The 15526-nt window shown below is 31.1% G+C and overlaps 2 protein-coding genes across 2 annotated transcripts in view; both read right to left on the bottom strand.

Moving 5' to 3' along the window:
• The window catches only part of LOC106683722 (uncharacterized), a 9094-nt gene extending 276 nt beyond the window's left edge, over nucleotides 1-8818 (bottom strand). The window contains exons 1-6 of the mRNA XM_067048222.1: nucleotides 8680-8818; nucleotides 5556-5603; nucleotides 5308-5361; nucleotides 1959-2006; nucleotides 1713-1766; nucleotides 5-193 (exon numbers count right to left, since the gene is read on the bottom strand). Of these exons, the coding sequence (XP_066904323.1) occupies nucleotides 5-193; nucleotides 1713-1766; nucleotides 1959-2006; nucleotides 5308-5361; nucleotides 5556-5603; nucleotides 8680-8689 (403 nt within the window). The 5' untranslated portion in view covers nucleotides 8690-8818. The remainder of the gene's footprint in view (nucleotides 1-4; nucleotides 194-1712; nucleotides 1767-1958; nucleotides 2007-5307; nucleotides 5362-5555; nucleotides 5604-8679) is intronic.
• A 198-nt stretch (nucleotides 8819-9016) lies between these two features.
• LOC112210035 (zinc finger protein 711) overlaps nucleotides 9017-15526 on the bottom strand; it is a 15514-nt gene continuing 9004 nt past the window's right edge. The window contains exons 4-5 of the mRNA XM_067048220.1: nucleotides 14970-15524; nucleotides 9017-9033 (exon numbers count right to left, since the gene is read on the bottom strand). Of these exons, the coding sequence (XP_066904321.1) occupies nucleotides 9017-9033; nucleotides 14970-15524 (572 nt within the window). The remainder of the gene's footprint in view (nucleotides 9034-14969; nucleotides 15525-15526) is intronic.

Genomic DNA, 15526 nt, shown 5'->3' with positions numbered 1-15526 from the left:
TCACAATAAGGGCATTGATGAGGTTTCTCCCCTGTATGACGGGACATTATATGTGTTTTTAGAAATAAACCCTTCAAAGCCTTATAATCACAATAAGGACATTGATGTTTATTCTTTCCTAAATTATTTTTCATTGTAGCTTTCCAGCTATACTGACTGTTTTCTTCAATCCCATTGACAGAATCCTTAGTACCTGTTAAACAAATGTTATAATTAAAAAAATAATTCAAAATATTTAGTGGAGAAGAAATCTTATGTTACTATTTATAGAGACACAAGATACTACATGTTATATCTACTATACAAAGGAAAAAGTCTAGAGTTCTTCACCAAAATATTTAATTTTAAGGATTATTTTTAGGTGATCTAATCTTTTCAAAAATTGTTTAATGAATGTGTGAGCGATGAATAAATAAAAAACTATTCAATCATTAGGTGATTTAAGGTGAAAAGAGATGTATAAATACAGTATTCTGATAATTGATCACTAACTAATTACAATATACTGTACATATTGAATATACAACAGTTATAGGTATACCATCAGATAAACCTCACAACACCTGACACTCTCCATTACCTTCTATAACTATATGTATTAGATATTAATTTTTACAAAATCCTTGGCATTCAAACAGTATATTACGCATCTATATTACAACTCTTATTTGCAGAAATTTGTTTTCAACCTGGAAAAACAATTTTCCTCTTTTCTCCTTTAGTCAATAATAAAATATTAATTTATATATGTATATATAGTTGACCGTAAAAATTGATATATAAGAAGATGGTCAGGGTTGTGGTCAAAAGTGAAACAAAAATAGTTTACAACTATTTATTTTCCGACGTTTCGTCGAAAAATAATAGTTGTAAACACCCTGACCATCTTCTTATATGTAAATATTAATTTAGTTTATGTTTAATCATTTTCGATTTCTACTAATAATGATAGATAGTTATTTATTTCAAATATATAAAATTAAAGCTACTTGAGAGGAAGCCATTTTTAAATTCAATATTTAAGCCCTGCCACACTGTTTTAATTAGGATAAAACTTAGTTGATATTAAAGAGCATTTAATTGTACATTGATATACCAAGTTTAATAGAAACTGTTAAGAGTTTTTTCAAGAGAATAAAAAAATAATATTTGTAAAATGGATTTATAAAGTGGTACATAAATAGCATTTGAATGTAAAAATCAGATCCAAACATAAAAATCTTTTTTTTTTAATGAAAAAGAGGTCACTTATCATAGAATCTATGTCAGCAGATAAGATATGAGCACTATGAGTTATTTATATTATTATTATTTTTTATTTTTTGAAATAATTTTTTTTTCTTTATTTTCATTTTAGTAATTATTAAGTGAATTCTTAGTTTTATCACTCGAGATCAATTCATATTGTGCTGATCTAGCTTAAAAATTGTAGTAGCCTCCACAATGCCCTAATATTCAAAATTGTAATTAATGAATTTCACTTATATCTGTCATCTTTATGTGATATTTTGGCACCGGCCGATAGATGTTGTTATCTGGTCGGACTATATTTGATGTGATTTTCTAAATTAATATAAAAAAAAAATCTTCCCTAAAAAAAAGATAGCAAAATCGAAGAGGTTGAGAGTGCTAATGCCATCTCTAGTCTTGAAAGACATTAACTTAAATATGTCATCCCTTAGGGTTAATATAAAAACCTAAATGTGCCTCACCATCATCTGGGGAAAGGATTTCCTCTTTTTCTAGCTTCACATGAACAAGGCCACCTACGGAGATACAAATCATATTTTAAATTAAATAAACAAAAAATAGCCTATCGCTCTTTTAATACTAATTTCTCAAAAAGAAAATGATAATTGTTTGTTGTTAAGTGATAAGAAACAAAAAATTAATAATTTTACTTTGATAAAAACTGGATTTAAAAAATATTGGTTATTATAACTGAAAGTATAACTCACCATAAAAAATCTGTGGTCCTGTCTCTTGTTTGATATTAGTAGCTGGAACTGTAAAAAAAAAAAAAACAAATAACTATCAAAATATCATTATCAATACTTATAATCAAATACTTTCTGTTATTAATAAACGGTACTAGTACCAGTGGATCTTGCAAGCTATATGAAGTGCTGTACGGTCTTGGAATTCCTACCAAACTGGTGCGCCTAATAAGGATCACAATGGATGAGATGAAATGCTCAGTTCGGATTCAGGGAGACCACTCACCAGAATTTGATTCCAGGAGGGGGTTGAGGCAGGGCGATGGCCTCACTTGTCTGTTGTTTAATCAGGCCCTCGAAAAAGTAATTATGGATTCTGGGATACAAACCTCTGTAACAATCATTGACAGGCTAGTAAAGATGCTGGGATTTGCCGATGACTTGGACCTGGTGGCGAGAACCTATCAGGAGGCATTTTTGAGGCTAGCTGAAGCAGCAGAAGCAATGGGCATAAGGGTTAACGTGGGAATAACTAAATACATGCGATCTGGACCTGGTATAGTGGCTGCTGTTGGAGGGGAGGTGAAGATGGGTCCATTTGCATTTGATTGTGTTGACCATTTCACCTATTTAGGCTCAGTGGTCAGCAGCAATAACAGGATCACCCAGGCAACAAGCCAGCATCTTATGAAAGACAATAGATGCTATTTTGGAATTAGGAAGAATTTGAGGAGTCAAGCTATCACTTACCACACCAAATGCCAGCTTTACAAGACACTAATCTTTACAACAATCTCTTACGGATCGGAAGTCTAGACCCTGACAAGTGCCGAACAAAACGAGATCTTGGTCTTCAAAAGAAAAATTCTGTGCTGAATATTTGGTTGTGTAAAGGTAGGTGAGAATTGGAGTTTTTTTATTGCTTGGTGGTTGGGGGATCCGTCTTAGGAAGGGTTATCTGAATATACAGAATAAAGACCCGTGGACCAAAGGTACTCAGTGCTGGGGGGTATAGCCCTGCCACCCTTATTCCCAAGGGGACATAAATATTCAGGAAGCCTATTGTCCCGAGGTAACAGGGCTTCCTGGACGGCCAATCCAGTATAGCGGATTCATAGAAACATAGTGCATAGCCTCGGAGTTGGTCTAGAAGGAAAAGACCTGGCATGAATAAGGACATATGACTGGGAACCTGGAATGTGAGATCACTCTCTGGCAAAGAAAAGGAGATTATAGAGGAAATGGCGATGTGTAGGCTGGATATAAGAGTGAGGTAAAGAGGAAGAGCTCTGATGAATACAAGATGAACAGAGGGCACAATTTAGTTTATTCAGGAGTAGAAGGTATTGGAATGAGAGCCAGTTAGCCCACGCATTATTGTGGCAAGTCTGAACCTACATGTTGGATACTGGGCTCTTATCCAAGTGTACGCCCCTACAAATGACTGACATCCTTGATAGAGAACAATTCTACAATGATTTGGAGCGAGCCACTGTTTAAGCAAGGAACAATAATAGAAGCCTCTTGATAATGGGAGATCTCAATGCAAGAACGGACAATGACCATATTAGGGCATATGGAGTGATGGGCTATTATGGCGGAGAGTGCTTAAGAATGGAAGCGGGCAGCGATTGATAGAATTGTGCATTGAGAATGATTTGCTGTTGGGAAACTCATTTTTTCCCCATAAGATGTTACATAAAATTACCTTTTCTGCCGCCGAGAGAAATACCAATAGTATCAGAGATTACTTTATCTATAGTCACGACATCAGGAGATATTTCATGGATGTTTAGGTAATTAGAGGGGCAGAGTTAGGAAGTGACTATATGCTTTTAGTGGGCGATACCCACGTAATGAAGGAAATGCAGATGATAGCCTAGATAACCTATGGAGCTATATAAAGTGTAGTATACAAGAGTCAGTATCCCAAGTTTGTGGAGTAAAAAGGATATCCACATTCCTGGTGGACAGAAGAGCTGAGGGTAAAAGTCAAAGAAAAGAAGATGGCATGGAAGGACTACTGTCGAAACAAACCACCACAGAAATGGCAGGCATATGTGTTGGTGCGTAATAGAACAAAGCAAAACAGAGAGAAGGGCAAAACAGAAATCTTGGGAGGAATTTGGGGAAAGGCTGAACCAGGACCACAAAGAGAACATTCAGAGGTTTTGGGGATAGGTTACAGATAATTGAAGAAATAAATATAGAAATATGTGAAGAAAACAGGATAAGATTAACAGAATTAGAAAATAAATTAGATGAAAAAGTTAGTTGAAACTGATTAAACAGTACATAAGTCTAAATTAGTTAAGTGCTTGTTTTCTGAAAGATTGCCAGCACTCAGTGTTAGTTTGTGGAGAAAATCATCAAAAGAAGATTCTATGAAATTGGTTAGTTTTGTTCTACTACCTAAAATTAAAAACATTTGTAAAATATGTTATTAGTAGAAAAGTGTCTGTTCTGATTGCCTAGAAACATGCCCTGAGATTAAGAGTCTAAAATGTTATAAAATTCTACTATTTATTTAATATTAAAGCTTTTAATTTGAACCCAAGCTATACCTAAGATATGAAATTAGTTAAAACTATTAATTGAAAATTCCATTTATTTATAATAAATAACATTTTGAATATTATAATATATAAACTGACACATAATTTCTTCTAGTCTTGCACCAACCCATTAAACCCTCTAATTACAGAAATAGGAAATAACACTAAATCTATAACCTATAGATATAAACACAAAAGAACAAAACATATATTGATGTAAACATAAACCAATGAGTGATAAATATAAGTGAAAAAGAGGAGATTATTTGTATAAAAAGGTTTATAAATTTAGGATATAAGAAAGTTATATATGACATGGACAATTAGCCTGCAAATGAGAATAAAAACAATGACATCAATATTTAAGGTTGTCTCCTTGAAAATGGTCTGAGGGCCAAAATGTTGGACACTTTTTTAAAAATAACATGTGAGAGTAAAAGGGATCAAAAATTGTGTATGTTAATAATAAAATAAACCACGTTATAAACTATCAAACAATTATGTAATAAATAATTAATCTAATAAAACCAATGATATGTACTTCATCCTACCCAATGAAGTGTATTTTATTTTATCCAATGTTATATATTTTGTTTTAATTCAATAATGTTTTTATTCTCCCCCCCCCCTTCCCTTAGCTCTATCAAAATGTAAAATAGAGAAGTATCTAAAGTGTAATTAGTATCAGGAAAATTTGTATTGTATAAGGGGGTATCCCAAAACAATATAGTAAATATTATACATTTTATATTTATGCAATAAAAATAAGTTTATAAAAAATAAATAGTTAATATAATAACATAAATGTGTCTCACCTTCATCCGGGGAAAGGATTTCTTCTTTTTCTAGCTTCACATTAACAAGGCCACCTACGAAGATACAAATCATATTTCAAATAAAATAAGCACTCTATCGCTCTTTGGATACTAAGAAAATGATGACTGTAGTTAAGTTATAAGAAACAAAAAATTATTATAATTAGTAATTTTTCTTTGATAAAAACTGTTTTCAATGAAATTATTATTAAAAAGTATTAATTATCATCATTGAAAGTTTAACTCACCATAAAAAATCTTTGGTCCTTCCTCTTGTTTGATATCAATAGCTGTAACTGTGAAAAAAATAAACAATTAATTATCAAAATATCATTATAAAATTTTATAATTTGTTTAATTAATAAATAATAATAGAACTGATGGCTAAAGGAATTAATTCAATCAGATATTAATACTGTGGCATATGGCTGCTCAAAACTAACCACAGACATTGTTAGTAAGGATAACAATACAAGAGGTATCTATTGTATTGTTATCCTTATCAAAGAAGTATTAAAATCCATTCAGCAAGACTTATACGAAATAAATATTACTCAACACACATACAAATTAAATCTGATTGTTTTAGAGCCCTAGCTTCTAACATCGTTATTAAATGATATTAAAACTATCCATTATTATGAAAAAAAAATTGAAAAAGGGAAATCATAGCCATGCTAAATGAATATTAAAATATTTCAGCAAAAAGGATTTATTGATCAGAAGCAGCTCTTTATTTCTGTGAAAATCAAGAATGCACTAAATTTTTTGTATATTTTATTAATAATATATGCATTAAATGTTTTGGTTAATTATAAAGAAGATGGTCAGGGATGAGATAACAAAAAATAGTAATCAACTATTTATTTACTGATGTTTCGCCCTACTTTATAGAGCTTCATCAGGGCTAAAAAGATAAAACAACTAAAATAATTTGTCCAGTCAACAAAAAAACTGATGGGTATAGAACCTAATGAATTTGTATGTTGACTCTTAGGTTCTTATATGAGTGTACATTAAATTCTTGAAAAATAATAGTGAACTAGTGGTTATTGAGTCACACAAAATAAAAAAATTGATGGTAATATATAACAAAGAATAAAATAGAAGGCATTATTTAGTGATTAATTAAAAGAACTAACCAAAACTATTTTAATGTCCGACGTTTTGCCCCACTTTGTAGGGCTTCATCAGGGCTGTTCAAAGCAAATGGTTGAACAGCTCAACCGTTTATGGCTAATTTAGATCCGAAGATCTAAATTAGCCATAAACTAAAGTTCAAAATTATATCCACAAACAAAACATCCGACACATAAATATATTTTTAATCCAAAATTTTCTATTCTTTTTCGACAAAAACAAAATTCAACACTTCCTTTATCGGAAAGACTCTCCTCGGCTATCACTTTTCTCAAAACGATAACAATTGACGAATCCTAAAACAATCATCCACCATGGACCTTCCAACATCCTAAAACTGTTCTAGACCTGTCCAAATACTCGAAAAATAATACCGAACCAGTTGAATATAAAGCCCACTTTTCTCATCTAATTCATATGCCTGAATACTTTATAATCTATACAGATGGATCAAAGTCAGACTAATCAGCAGGATCATCCATTTAACTAATGCGTCAACGTTCAAAATTAAACTCCCCAAACCATGCAACATATTCACTGCCGAACTAAATGCAAAAGCAGCAGCACTTCACTTCTGTTTGTCTTTGAACCACACCAACATTACAATAATTACAGATTCACTAAACTCGTATTACAGATTCACTAAATAAATAATCAAATTAAAAATTAAATAAAATTTAACGAATATTAGCAAAGTTAAATAAAATATGAATGGTGTTGATGACCATTGAAGTTTGGCGTCACTAAACAAAACAAACAAAAATGCTAATATATCAATATTTGTATTTTCCATGTTTTATTTAAACAAAGAATTTCCCCTACCTTTGAATTCAATGATTAACTCTTGTTAAAGATTGTATATTTCAAAATTCTATTGATCGGGTGCAATTAAATCGTTTCAAATCTTGTTAATTAACTTTAGCAGTTTATTTTTGATTAAACATAGCACAAATATATTCTTAAGAAAACATTAAATGTCTAGATAATTAAATTAAAAAAATTCTGATAAAAAGTCTTGAACAAAGGTTGAATTTATAGGTTATATAGTACAATTTATAAGAATTGTGTCACCTACAACTTACATTGCTGATATTTATGTTCCCTTTCATTTCACATATCTTTATTTTATTCCTTTTGAAAATGACAAAATAACTAATTAAATAACAAATGTAATGGTTGAGATAATTAAAAAGAACAATACAAGTAGGTAGATACTGACTTTTGTTACTTCCTTTGTTTATTAAGTGTTTACATAACACTTGGATATGCAGAAAGTGACAAAACATGGAGATCCAGTATAAAAGTCAACACATTCTAGATCTCACAAAGATTACCAATTCACCACAAAATACTAGGTTTCTACCTATTGATTTATATACACTATTCTACAGAACCATCTCTTTGAGCATATCCTTGTAATTTCCATTCGGAATTCTATCCCTATCTCTAATCGCCAATTATTTAATCTTGCATTTTTCACAGAATAAAACTTTTCTACATTCACTACTTTTTTTTTTACAAGTGATTTTTTTTTTTTTTCCTTTTTCGGCCAAGACTCCCATTGGAGTCCTATACTGCCTAACCATGGTTGGGGGTCAAAGTTCTTCATTTTGTGGGACCGTCACTCAATAAAAAAAGTCAACGTCCCAGGCCAGATTCGAACCGGCACCGCCAATAGAAATCAAATTGGTAAGACTGTGTCTTAACCACTGAGCTTTGGGCGGCCCATTACAAGTGATTGTAAAAACACGTCAGTTACTAATACTTCTTAACTTATTCTATGGCAGACTGTGAAATATATATCCAACTCCTCATACTAACTCTATCATCCATTTCAAAATTACGGTTTCTATTAGATGTTCAAATCAGCCATTAAAAAAAATATAGAAAGTAGTTACCCTCACCGTTTTCAATGTCTCTCGAATAAATTCAAATATACATGAGCAAATAAATTAAATAGTAGCAAATAAAACTAAAGTAAGAGATTAAACAACCTACAATTGTTTATTTTACAAAGAAGTTATTACAATTAAGTAGTTCATGTACTCTTAGAAAAACTTTGAGGTTCGTTCTTTTGGGGATCTTTAAATGAATTACTTTTTTATGAAGCTATTTAAAAATAATATATCCAACTCCTCACACTAACAATATTATCCACTTCAAAATTACGGTCTCTATTAGTTGTCCAAGTTAGCTATTAAAAAAAAAAAAATAGAAAATAGTTACACTTACCGTCTTCCATCTCTATCGAATAAATTCAGATATACATAAAAAATTAAATTGTCACAAACAAAACTAAACTAGGAGGTTAAACAACCTACAATTGTTTACATTACAAAGAGGTAATTACAATGAAGTAAATCATGTTCTCTTAGAAAAACTTTAAGATTTGTTCGTTCTATTTTTTAATGAATTATGTTTTGTGTAGCTATTTAAAAATAGAAAGAACATATTTTGAATTGTAAGCGACACAAAAAATAAAATGCAAAAAAGTTCCATCTAAAGACCAACAAAACAAGAACGAAAACAACTTATTTCAAAAACTTACTGAAGAATTTTTCGAATTCAATTAGTGTGTTGTACTGCCTGAAGAAAACAAAGTTAAATTCAAAAATTTTATTATTTATAGTAGTTTCAAATCTTAAATAATATGTCAGTACAAACTTAAAAAAAAAACTTGGCGCAGTCTTTGGACTGGGCTATAGGAGTGAAACTAATATATTATAGTCATTCCAGGTCAACTCAACACACTTTTGAACCTTATCATCTTAGATTTTCTTCAAATTTTGCAGATATGTCTTACAGGTATAGACATAGGATGATGTGAAATTTTATAGTGATTTGTTTACTCGTTTTTAAATTACAGCGCCGTTAATTCTTCATAAATGAGCTAAAAAAAAAAAAAAGGGAGAACAAAGGGTATTGGAATTACTGCAAAAGCTCTCCTAATTAAAATAGTATATAACATTCCCATTCACAAGATATTACAATATACAGGCTAAGATAAGTTAACATTCCACAAAACCAAATTTAAATTTCATTTTTCTCATAAAGTACACATTTTCAAATGTATTTCTTTTTTCTTTCAAAGCCCCTATTTGAATTATTATTATTATTAAATGGGTAACAAACCACGGAAGTCTAAGTCCTCGCGCGATGTATTCACTAACATCGCGCGTTTCTTGACGTGGTTTTTTCAACCACCAGCTTTTTGGGTGGGTTCGGCACTCCCATGCTTATTTTTTTGTGAGTGCCACCAATTGGCTAACGGGCCTCACAAATGCCCCGGGGGGGAGGGGGGGGTTGTGAGCGAATTTTTGCATTATTAGTACTTGAAAAAGCCCGGGTGGGACCGGGATTCGATCTGACAACCCGTGGGTTACCACGCTACTACCGCTGAGAAATCATTACACAAAAACAAAAGGCCATCCTTCTCGATGGATAAAAAGGTTTTACCGCGTAACCATTCTCCATAACATGCACTCTCCGTTTAATGCTTCGAATAGCCAGGAAGGTGAAAATTATATAAAATGGGATGTTTTTTCAACCTTCCCTACCAGAAAAGGGTTGGTCTGTTGGTCACTCGCCTTCGAGAAATTAAAAACTGAAACTACTCCGCGGCCCCATATGCAGGGAACTGGTTACTAACGGGTTTCTGTGAATCACAGACGAGTCCACAACCAGTAACGCCGTCCTATTGTATTACACTCCAAGTAAACTAGTTGGTATTTTGAGTCACTGATCAGTTCCTTTTCAGTAACTCAGTGAGCATATGGCAATTCATGTTCAACCTAACCTTTGCCAACACACATCATTGAGGCCCGATGTCAATCACCTTCAATTGGACTCAGAGCTCATTACTTTTGCACAGCCACCTCAAGGAATCCCCTATACTAGATTTTGTGAAATCTGTAATATGTAGTTTAATTATATATTTATTTATCGATATATAGGAATAATAATACATCACACACATACACAATAAGGGTATTGTGCATTTTATCAATGTATGCATTAATTTTTTTTTGTTTAATTCTTAAAATGGATCATGTCCTACTTTTTATCACTTAGTAAAGCCTTCTATATCTATTGCAGCTGTTGATGGTCATGATGATGAAGATGTAAAAGATATTGAAAGAGGTTAATATACTTCTATGATTCCTCCTCTTCCTCCCCAGTCTCTTTTGCCAGGGAGATACTTCCTAAATGTTCTAGTCGAGCATGATGAATTTCATTGATGAAGGGAAGAAAGGATTTGCCCTGAGAAAAAATGGCTCTCTCATGTTGGCTTTAGACCATAGCTAGGAGTTTTTTTTTTTTTTTATTATTATCTTGGCCATATACGGTGCTAGTGCTAATTAGACATACCTGTGAATTGTGGGTGTCACATATCTCGTTCACATCTTTGGTTTAAACATGACAATTATTTTTCAAGAATTTTATGTACTATAAGGATCTATCTTTATCAATTTGTATTTTTTATTTATGTGATTTTCTGATTATTCAATATCATATATCGCCTCTAAAACTGATATAATTTTTATCATTTCCATTTTAACTTCGATGATAACGATAAATATTATTAAAGTTGAAATTGTCACCAAAGGCCAAGATATTTTTAATGATTGAAGTTTTAACATTTGTTTTATTATTATTTATCATTTACTTTGTAGCAATTTCTCTTAATCTATCATGTTATTCCTCTCTAATTTGTTTTCTGTATGTATTTTGCTGTTTTGAATATTGTTTGCATTAATGGATGTAGATCTTATCATTATTAATTATTTTATTTAGTCTCAACTTGATAGTATTGGGCCAAAGTATGTTTTTAATTAATTCTTATAACAAGTTTAAATTTTTTTATACTTATGTAATCATCCATGTATTCTTTTATTATGTATTTTATCATTATTTCAGTTTTATTATTATGTACTATTTTTTTTTATTCAATTTTAAACTAACTCAATGTGTTTGTTAAAACATGATCAGTTTACACTAGTAATTGTTTTAAATCACTAGAAATTGGTTAATTATTGAATAAGTTGTCTTTTTTTTGCAACCTCCTTTGTTATTAAATTCATACAATACATAAACACATAATGGGAATGATAAATGAATAACTTGTCTAAATTTTGTATTTGAAAATATAATTTTTTAATGGGAGAGTATTTCATTGGTGTTTTGTGTTGGATTGCATTTCAAAGCATTCATTGAATTATTGTGTTTTAGTGAATTACAAATTTTATGCAATGGTAACAATTCCATTAACTTCTTTTTTAATATATCTATGCTCACACACAATATGTATTTATATGTCACTTTTTTGAAAATTGTTATTATTAATATTTATATTTCACTTTACTTTTATTATACTATACATTTGCATATGATTACATAAATAATAAGTTTTTACAATAATTCCTATAAATTATATTTTATCTGTCTAAATTCTCACCCCTCCTATTAAATAACTAAAAATGTAGTTTATTCAGTTATATATTTTTGTGGTCATATTCCTGTAGTGTTTTCTTTCTAAGGTTTCAATTGCCTTTCAATTATAAAGTCTGTTACTTGTATTACTTTTTTTCGTTCCATTTGGTTCTTTCGCATAGGAGATGAGATTGTTTGAGTAGGGCACACATGACAATTCTCTCATTTCAATTTTGCCTTACATTGTGTGTGGATGCCAACTGATATTCTATTACATCTGAGGTAGGGGGGAATAATCTTTTTTAGTTTTAACTCTTGTTTTGATTTCATCTTATCTCATGTATGGAGGTTACAATTTTTTTTTAAATTTTATATAAAGAGAGATTTCAGAAATTTTAATATTCATAGAAGTGTTTATGAAGAGATCTAAGGAATTAGTTGTTTCTTTGATAAATGTTTCATAGAGTATGGTGTATTTTATCTTCTTATTCCATTTCTGCCGCAAGGTGTATTTATCAGGGACATAATACTCCTAGAGGGGGTGACGGTAGCAGACGGTAACACGCCTGTCTGCCAACCCATAGGTTACGAGTTCGAGTCCTTGACCCTATCCGGAATTTTTCATGCTTATAACTATACAATACTCACTCACAGCCTCCTCCTGGGCATTTGTGAGGCCTGTCAGCCAACGGGTGGCACTCACAAAAATAGGCGTGGGAGTGACGGAGCCATTCTATGAAAACTACATCAAGTAATACGCGATGAATTTTCTAAATACATTGCGTTAGGCCTTGGCTCTTCACGGTCTGTCATGCCGTGCCAATAAACAAACAAACAACAATATTCCCAGAAAAATGAGCCAAAATTATTCAAGTTAATATAAATTTTTAATTATTAGAGAAGTTTACTTATTAAAATATATATAAATTATCCTGCCTCCTGAATGATCTAATTTTACAATTCCTTCATATGACAGGCTATTATGTGCAGATGAATTGGACATTTACAGTTGTTCCTACAGGAAATAAACTAAAATATCTATTTACCGAGCTTGCAAAATATAATAATAGGAAAATAAAAATAAATGAACCCAAAACAGTAACATTGTTTGGGCATTACTGATTTTATTTCCATTAGCTCTATTAAAGCTACCTCAAATTGATGTAGTCTTTTTGAAGGAAGTTCATAAAAACAAACAGGCTTACATTTCAACATTTATTTGAGCAAGTTAACAATAAAAACATAAATGTATAATCAAAATAAAACATTTAGAAATAAAATGAAGAATAGAAATTAAAATAATAGCGGCTTTCAAGATGAAATCAAAATGAGTAAACTGAATAATAAAAAGAAATAAACAAATTAAAAAAATTAATAACTATATACAAATAATATACTGAACATCTACTACTCCGAAAGGTCATAGGAAATATTTCTAGATATAACAGCATGATTATTGGCTAGTCCTGGACAAGTGGCAGGACCATGGACACAGTGGCTGTATTACTATTAATCACAAACAAAATAAAATGTTTAAACACCATGTAATGAAGCAGACAGGATCTGGTAAAAGAATCAGAGGAATGACTAATGGCCACTTAACAGCTGATTAAAAGCTGTACATTGGTGTCCCGTTGCTAGGTGAAGCAAAACAAATAACCCCTACTGACCGTTACTCCTACATTTAAATATTGTAATACAAAATATAAATACATCTGTTTCTTCTAAAATTGAAAGAAACTTTTAAAGAAAATAATACAAATAAATATAAAATATAATTAAATTAATAACTAAGACTATTTGCAAATTAATTTACAATTACAAAGTCCCTTCCTTCACTATGGCAACATTAGTACAAAATGTTAGACCTTCAAGAATTTACCAGAAAATCGCTTCACTCTTCTGCTACCTGACTTGGCCTGTTATCTTCCAACTGTTGAACAAAGGATATTTCTAGCTCATTTATGACCAAGCGACATCATCTTCCTTTGTTTACTCCATTATAGGATGTTTCATCCTGTACCTTCCAGAACAAAGCTTAAGCTCTGCCTAGATAATATAGTACTGAGATGATCTTAGATGGATAACCCTGTTAATTATGATTATTTTGGCCAACTAGGCCTTATCTTCTTATCTGACTCTTAAAGAAAATACTAAAATAAACATAAGAACTGGAAATAGCTATAATTTATTATATGAAAGAGAGAAAAAATAACCACCTTTTATTATTTAATTCGTAGAAGCTGTAAGTCATATACTCTAGCAATTGAAAATAAATAATGTTATTTTTAAATTATTGTTGAGGGTTGTGAATTGCATGATGGGATTTTTTTTTTTAGTTGAGAGCATACATCATTCTTGCACCGTTAAGCAAAGAGGAGGTGCTTCTATATTTTCAGCATAGTAAGAAAAAGCACTATTTTTTTTTTTTTTTTTTTTTGAAAATCCAAAAAAGGAGTTGAGCTAATTCTCCAATTATTTAAATAAAACATGCTCACTGGGGAAGTTGTAAAACTTATAATTTGTATTAAAAAATAATCATTATTATTTGATTCATTGAACCTATCAGTTATATATCTAGCTGTCAATAAAAACTGCATTCAATAAATATTGTAATCCTACTATAGATGGAGTTTCTAACTTGAATGATGAAACTTTATTCTAATAAAGCTTACTAACCTTTATAGTCATAGTAAGACCTTTCATAGGAGTTTTTTTCTTTCCTACCTCCTAATTTAATTTATTAAACAAATAAATGCATGCACGCACGCACACACATATATAAATATATACATATTTAGTGCCCTTCCTTTGCTATATGGCATTATAAGGGGTTGGGCTGGGTCTGCTGAAGGTGGGGGTTACAATATTGGCCTAGGAGCTACTGGCTAGGGGGGAGGAGGGGGAGGGATTACTATGAACAGGGAGCTTCCCACCTTTATGATGAGTAATTATATGTAAATCCAAATGAGATTTTATTGCTACTTTATAGTCACAGAAAAAGCATTTATGTGACTCCTCCTCAGTTTTATCATTCTGTCTACTTTTGGTTTTATGATGAGTTCTTATATGTACTTTTAAATAACGTTTACCAACAGTTTTGTAGCAATGGGGACAGTCATCAGGATTCAGACGTGTATGATGGTACATTATAGCCTTTTTCAAGGCAGGATTTGAATTTAATTTGTAATCACAAAAAGGACAATCACAAGGGTTCATACCTTTATGGTAGTTATTTATATGTGACTTTAAGGAACTTTGAACAGTTTTATGATCACAGTAAGGGCACTGATATAGTTTTATACCAGTTTGACAAGCTCTTATATGAAATTTTAAAGAGCTTACTTTACCTACTTTATAGTCACAATGAGGGCATTTATGATTCTTCTCATGATAGGATATTATATGTGATTTTAATTTAGAACTATTTACATTTGTGTAGTCACAATGAGGACAATGATGAGGTTTTTTGCCTCTATGATTGTATGCTATATGTAATTTTAATTGGGTAATTTTTATGGTTTTATAGTCGCAGTCAGGACATTGATGAGACTTGTCATCTGTATGACGAGAAATTACATGAGATTTTAATTGGGTACTTGTTCCAGTTTTATAGTCACAATGAGGACATTTATGAGGCTTCTCATCT

This window comes from Halyomorpha halys, unplaced genomic scaffold, assembly GCF_000696795.3.
Source record: "Halyomorpha halys isolate HHAL.00 unplaced genomic scaffold, Hhal_1.1 Scaffold28.1, whole genome shotgun sequence".
Classification (NCBI taxonomy): Eukaryota; Metazoa; Arthropoda; class Insecta; order Hemiptera; family Pentatomidae; genus Halyomorpha; species Halyomorpha halys.
This window is presented reverse-complemented; position numbering and strand designations above follow the sequence as displayed.